Source organism: Triticum aestivum, chromosome 7A, assembly GCF_018294505.1.
Source record: "Triticum aestivum cultivar Chinese Spring chromosome 7A, IWGSC CS RefSeq v2.1, whole genome shotgun sequence".
Taxonomy (NCBI): Eukaryota; Viridiplantae; Streptophyta; class Magnoliopsida; order Poales; family Poaceae; genus Triticum; species Triticum aestivum.
Genome location: NC_057812.1, coordinates 188,573,856 through 188,580,726, shown reverse-complemented (window position 1 = coordinate 188,580,726; position 6,871 = coordinate 188,573,856). Strand labels below are relative to the sequence as shown.

Genomic DNA, 6,871 nt, shown 5'->3' with positions numbered 1-6,871 from the left:
AATATTTATTAGGAAAGACGAGATAGATTAGGATTTGTTCTAGCTTGTCTTGTACTCCAAGTAGATGATTGTACTCCTATATATATGCCCACGAGGTTCAAGCAATACAATGAAATATTCCACCAATCCCCCTCTCCCTTATAACAATCTAAATGCTCCTATATTCTTCAAAAATACTAACGCCCACACGTGTGGCAACATTACAACCCGCCCACGCGTCTAAATCACCGTCTAGTTAAGTTTGCATGAATCTTGACACGTCGAGGCAGTTTTCGCGTGTCACGTAGGACAAGGCCGGTGTGTGGGTGTTGGAGAGGTCGCCCACACGCCTCATAACACACGGTTGTCAGCTGCGCTGTGTGGGTGAACTAGTTTCTGCTCACACAGCCACCACCTAGTCCACGTTCGTGTGGGCAAACTGCTTTTCGTCCACACGACAGCCCTACGTTGTTGGATGGCAACTGCAGTTGCACGTACATGGCAACTAGGCAAACACACATGGCAACCATGATTCGTTTGCTAGACGGCAACTACAGTTGCACGTACATGGCGATCCGATAAACATGCATGGCAACTGTGATTAACCACACGTGGCAATTATTGTTTGACCATATGTGGTAAGTAGTTAATCACACACGACAACTACGGTTTGATTACACGTGACAACTACCATAAATTATACATGGCAACTTAACCAAAACAGAAAGAGTTGTCATGCTTTTACAACCATATTTGCCATCCCGGATAACTACATCTGTCATTCCGACAACTAAATCGTCATCCCGCGGGTACCTAATGTAGCTGCATCAGGACGTGTGGGCATATTTGCTTCGTGCCACGCGCGCGGGATGGGGATGAGTAGTACTTGTTGGGCTTGTGACATGAAGTAACTGCGTCCACACATGTGGGCAATTCTACTGTCCGCTCACACACAAACCGTGTGGACTGCCCTCTGCTCATGCCACACACGATATGTGGACGAATGCTAATTATGCCACACGTGTGGTGGATATCGACGTCCATTTTCTTTTACGGATGGAGTATTTCCCTAGTCCTATTTAATTCAATGCAAAAAAATGGTCCTATTTGATTGCTCGGTTTTCTCGTTTTCTCTCTACCACCGAATCAAGAGAAAACCACCGGAAAACAAATGCCAGAAGGCGATCGACGACGAGGAGAAGTCTGAGACGACCTCGACGTCGACGGGACTCCGAGCCCGACCACGGGACCGCTGGTTGGTGGTGGGGCTTGGGCCACCCAGCCTACGTCCTCGGCACTGCAGTGCACCCACGTTGTTCGACGAAATGCCAAAGCCAACCTTGACACTCAGGCTCAGATGTCTGCACGGGGCGTCCGTCTCCGGCGATCATGACCTGAAATCACGGTTTAAGCACAGAGAGCTAAACTTGGTCGAGGGAGTATGAAAAGCTGTTTACGTGACGTCATTCCCTAATTTTTCCCGTGACGTCAGCTAGTACCACAAATGCCTAGTTCAGGAGGCTGGAGATGGATGGCCGGCGGGAGGGGATTGGATTGGAACGCCAGTGGGGCCGAGCCCCAGTCGGACGGGATCAATGCACGCTGCTGCTGCTCTCTAGGTCTGTTGCCGAACGATGCTCTAGGCCCTGGCCTGCGGCTGGCCGGCCCGGCTCTGCTCCCCCCAGCAGTGCCCGTCTGGTGTTCGAACAAATGCCTCAGCGGCCAGCGGGGCGCCGGCAGCGGAGCCGACCGTACTAGCTACCGTGGCCAGTGATTGGTGCCTCAATTTAGTCGTGCACCAGTCAACAGTCAACACACCCTCTCCGCCTACCATGGCTGCCTACAGATTCCATTTCAGGTATTCTACTGGCCAACTCTTGCTTATCTACTCACAGCAGCATGCCGGATTATTTAACAGTTGAGCTGCGTGCTAATTTGTTCATTATTTCTGGCGTCTTAGGTTCTTTTCTAACTCCAAAGTGGTCCTTCTCTTGGGGAGATCATATATTCCCTTACTTAATCTGGATGCCGACCGTTTCTTTTCTAACTCCAAAGCTAGTCCAAAGTGGCCCTTCTCCTGAGGAGTTCATATATGAATGAATATACTTATTAGTTAAGCCATCAGATAACAATAGCCTGATAATACATTGCTGTGGGGTCTTATCTTATTTCCTTCCTTTTTAACTGACCTCACCGGTCTCTCCCCCTCGTTTTTCACTGTCCACACCACCGTTCACACCATTATTGACGCCCGAAGAACTCAGCTGTCTTTGAAGCACACAAGGCGTCCCTCACTAGTCTGAGCAGCAGCCGTCGCTCTGGATACAAGCTCAAAGCCGCAACCTCGGCTAGGCTAACGGGGCAGCCATTCCGAGTGAGCAACTGAGCATTCCCATTTCAGGTAGGATTCTTACTTTCCCTTCCTCGGCTTGGTTCTTCGACATGGATACATAGCTTCCATTGCCAATTTTCTGCCATTTCTTCGCTCGCAGTTAATCGTACTAGTTACCCTGATCTGGGTACAAGTTCAAACGTGCAACCTCGGCTTGGGGCTGATGCATGATAGCTGATGAGGGCAGCCGTTCTGTGTGACTATGTCTATGTGATGAGCATTGCGTTGCTTTCCCGTTCCAGGTATGGTTCTTGGTTTCTCTTCCTACGCTCGGTTCTTAGACATGGACGCATTATTTCCAGGGGTGGATCTAGCGGGGGTGCCATGGCACCCCCTCGGTAAAATGCAAAATAATTTATCTCAAAACCACTTTTAGAAATCTCTTTTAAAAGAGAAAAATAGGTTTTTGGTCCCTCAAGTTCCCCAAAAGTATAGACTTGGTCCCTCAAGATTTTCTGGTAGACATTTGGTCCTTCAAGTCTTAAAACCAGATAAGTTTCGTCCAAAACCAGATTTTGACCAGGTTTGACCATGTTGACCGATGAACAGTAAATTCAAATGTTCCAAAAAAATATGAAATTTTGTGGCAACCAAGATGCTTTGGTGCTCTAGGTGCGTGCAAATTTGTGTGCTGTTTCGACGTTCTAGGAGCTTGTGGCAAAAACAACAACAACAAATTTTGGCTCACAAAAATACCAAAAATTGTTTTTGTTTTGCTAGAGATCCTCGGATATTATTAGACCACAAATATTTACACACACCTAGCGCACCCAAGCATCTTGGTTGTCACAAAATTTCAGTTTTTTTTAATTTGTTTGCTAAATTTTTGGAATTTACTGTCCATTCATCGGTCAAACGTGGTCAAAACCAGTCAAACCTGGTCAACGTGCTCAAAATCTGGTTTTGGACCAAACTTATCCGGTTTGGAGACTTGAAGGACCAAATGTTTACAACAAAATCTTGAGAGACCAAGTCTATACTTTTGGGGAACTTGAGGGACCAAAAACATACTTTTCTCAATTTTAAATCATGTCTTGTGACTCTTTGTTAACTTATGATGATATCCAGATTAAATTTTACAATTTGTAGTGCGTTTTTCACAATTTTTGAATGGATATGTTGAAGTTATGTTGTTCATACATTCTAATCTGTGCCCCCCCGCGCCACACACACACACCGATCTTGGCTCCGCCACTGATTATTTCCATCGCCTATTGAACCTCTCTACTTGCAGTTAGTCTTACTAGTTACCAAATATAATCTGGCATTATCTAAAGAAAAACCAAGCAGCTGCTAGTTCTTCGACGAATAAACACTTATTTATATGTGTGTGTGTTTTTGTGATACCAATCGGATCTAGGTATTGAGAGAAAACAAAGGGAAATATCTGGACTGCTATTTTGGTTATCGCTCTGGATACAAGCTCACTTGCAGCCATTTATGGCTAATGAGGGCAGCCCTCCCGTGTGACTGAGCATTGCAATGCTTTCCATGCCAGGTATAATCTTTTACTTTCTCTTTGTGTGTGTCTTTTCCTTTTTGCGAAACTTGTGTGTTCGGTTGTTAGGCTTAGGCTGGTCACAATGGGCAAGAACATAAGCTAGTAACTTACACACTTCCCTAGACTATGTTACTACCTTCATAGTGGGTAGGAACATCTATGTAGTGTCATGCAACGATGTATTTATTAGGTTATAGACTCATTGTTTCTTGGAGTGTGTGATGTTCCGGTAACTTAGCTAGTTACCACAAGCACCTCTCTCTTCATTAAATATGTGCCACATAAGCAAAGTTGTATTGGAGTGTGTGATGTTACTCCTAAGTTCTTCCCCATTGTGACCAGCCTTAGATGCGTGTAACTTACCATTGAATGCAATTAATTTTACTAGTTATCCTGTAGAATCTGTTGGTGTCTCCACCACCAAGTATTAATACTTGTCTTATGTGTGTTTTGTGGTAATAGCAGTTGGAAGAAAAACAAAGGGAAATATCTAGATCTCTTATTTTGGTGGGGTCGGATTATAACGGTAAAGTTCAATCATGTATATGATGTTATATTGTTGAAGGAAAACGCTAACAATCAGCCGGCGGATCACTCGGCGGCATCCGCCGCATGCTTCACTTGCCACGTGCGTTTCTAGGGCGCACACTCAATCGATTCCCCTAGAACCAGAAGCATCGTGTGTTCGCTGCCGTGAAGTGCTTTGCAACAAGTGTTGCGTTGCAATGAGGTTCTACAACAGGACATATGTTGCAAAAAGATTCTGTAAACGAAAAAATGTTTGGGAAAAAAAATCCACAACAAGACCTTTGTTGCAAAAAAAATCTGCAACAGGACCTTTGTTGCAGAAGTTTCTGCAACATGACATCTGTTGCAAAAGGTTCTGCAACACAGTCGTTGTTGCAATCGTAAGGACGAGACTGGGCTCTTGGTTGGCACACGATCTAACGGCTACCGAGGCGACGGATCTTTAAAAAAGATCCGCTGGCCGACGCGTAGCGTGCCCCATTGTTGAATGAGAAACATAACTAATTCTGTGAACATGAGCTACTATTTGGAAAATTAATTCATACTGTGGGGTCTAGCAGGCAAGTTAGCCTTTATCACGCTCTCTTTTGTGTTGTTTTCGTTTGGGACACAGACTTCACCAAGTCCATCTTCTTTAACCTTCTTTGCTTTTCTTGTTCAGAACCATCCTTGAATTATCTTTGATTCGTTCAGATATCCTCTCCATCCAAGAAACTCTTACCCGATGCTGGAGATGGACGAATAGAGAGCAACTGAAAGCCTGAGACTTGCAATTTCAGTCAGAGAGCAACCACATGGCAGACAGCGAGCAGTTCGTGGTCACCATCGGTCCGACCAACATCAACACCCCGGGTACCCAGGGACGAGGGAATGATTTAAGTGAAGACAACAGAGGCAAGATCACAGTAATGTTGTGTCCAGTGGAAATTTATTATCCCCTGGCCATGAATCCAGCCCCAGGATCAATGATGATTTTGAGCTATTGTGGGGACATCGTAAGTATTTGGTACTTCTTGGAGTCCTAGCAGTCGGTGTGACATACAATGCTGGATTAACACCACCAGGGGGGTCGTGGACACTAAACAAGGATGGTCATGATGCTGGTGACCCTGTCATGCATGATGGCTTTTCTGAACGATATGAGGTGTTCTTTTACTTCAATGCAGCAGCCTTCGCTGCATCTCTTGTCTTAATCATCTTGCTTCTCAGTAAGATTGTGACAAATCAGAGGATGTGGCTCCATTCAATGCAATTAACCATGATACTTGACCTATTCAGCCTGCTCGGGGCTTATGCTGCTGGAAGTTGCAGGGCACTCAAGTCATCCATTTACATCTTGGTTCTAGTCTTTCCTGCTATCATATATGTTGGGATCCATACCCTAGTATCCACAAGGCTTATTCCAAGAGAATTGAAACAGAATCTGCAGGCAATGATAAAGAGAGTTCTAAAGCAACAGCAAGGGAGCATCCCTCTAGAGAAAGATGTTGAGAAGGCTTGCAAGTTCATTTTGACGCTTGTAACTTTTGCTGCTACTATCACATACCAAGCAGGATTGAATCCACCGGGCGGCTTTTGGGTTGAAAATGGCCATGGTTCTAATAAGGTGCATTTGGCCTTTCCTCCTTACAAGCATCAGCCGGGTACTTCTGTTCTCCGGAGTAACTACCTTGGTCGTTATTATATATTCATCATTTCCAATTCAACTTCCTTCGTGGCATCTTTGGTCATAATCATACTGCTTCTGAGCCCAAAACTGAGTGTTCATGGAATAAGGACCACAGCAGTGATTGTGTGTGTGGTAGTGGACCTATCGTGCCTAATTGTTGCGTATGCTGCAGGATGTTGTAGAGAGGTAGCAACATCATTCTATGTGGTGTTTATCATCGTCATAGTTTGGATCTCCTTTTCAATTTTAGCTGGATTCTTTGTTTCCAGGCCTGTAGCAAATTGGCTACAAAAGGTCAAAACAAGCAGCCTCTGTTGCGTGGAAAAATTGGACCGTGTACTTTCATTGAGGTTTAGTAGACACAGGCCAAGCAAGGCAGAGCAGGAGAATTCTTATGCAAGCAATCATCATACTTCAGTCCGTTCAACTGATGCACCTGCAGAAGATAATACCCCTGAACCACAAGACCAGCCTGCAGACAGTCACCAACTTCCAAATATCAGAGAGGATGAGCATCTGAAGAAGACCCGCACATGTATGTTGCTTCTTGCCATTCTTGCAGCATCTCTGGCATACCAATCAGGTTTGAATCCACCAGGTTTCTTTTGGTCAAGAAGTAAAGATCATCATTCAGCAGCTGATCGCATCCTTGAGGACACCCACCATCGCCGGTTCATTGCATTCTTCTATCTCAATGCAATCGCCTTTGTGGCATCCATTGTCATGATCACTTTGCTCTTGAACAAGATGGCGAGCGACAAGGTTAACAACAGCAGCAAGCAATCAACAGCCGAAAGTACAA

At 45.1% G+C, this 6,871-nt stretch overlaps 1 protein-coding gene across 1 annotated transcript in view; it reads left to right on the top strand.

Moving 5' to 3' along the window:
* Positions 1–1,066: 1,066 nt before the first annotated feature.
* LOC123153242 (uncharacterized) overlaps positions 1,067–6,871 on the top strand; it is a 6,426-nt gene continuing 621 nt past the window's right edge. The window contains exons 1-4 of the mRNA XM_044572455.1: positions 1,067–2,380; positions 2,472–2,613; positions 3,732–3,869; positions 5,094–6,865. Of these exons, the coding sequence (XP_044428390.1) occupies positions 5,515–6,865 (1,351 nt within the window). The 5' untranslated portion in view covers positions 1,067–2,380; positions 2,472–2,613; positions 3,732–3,869; positions 5,094–5,514. The remainder of the gene's footprint in view (positions 2,381–2,471; positions 2,614–3,731; positions 3,870–5,093; positions 6,866–6,871) is intronic.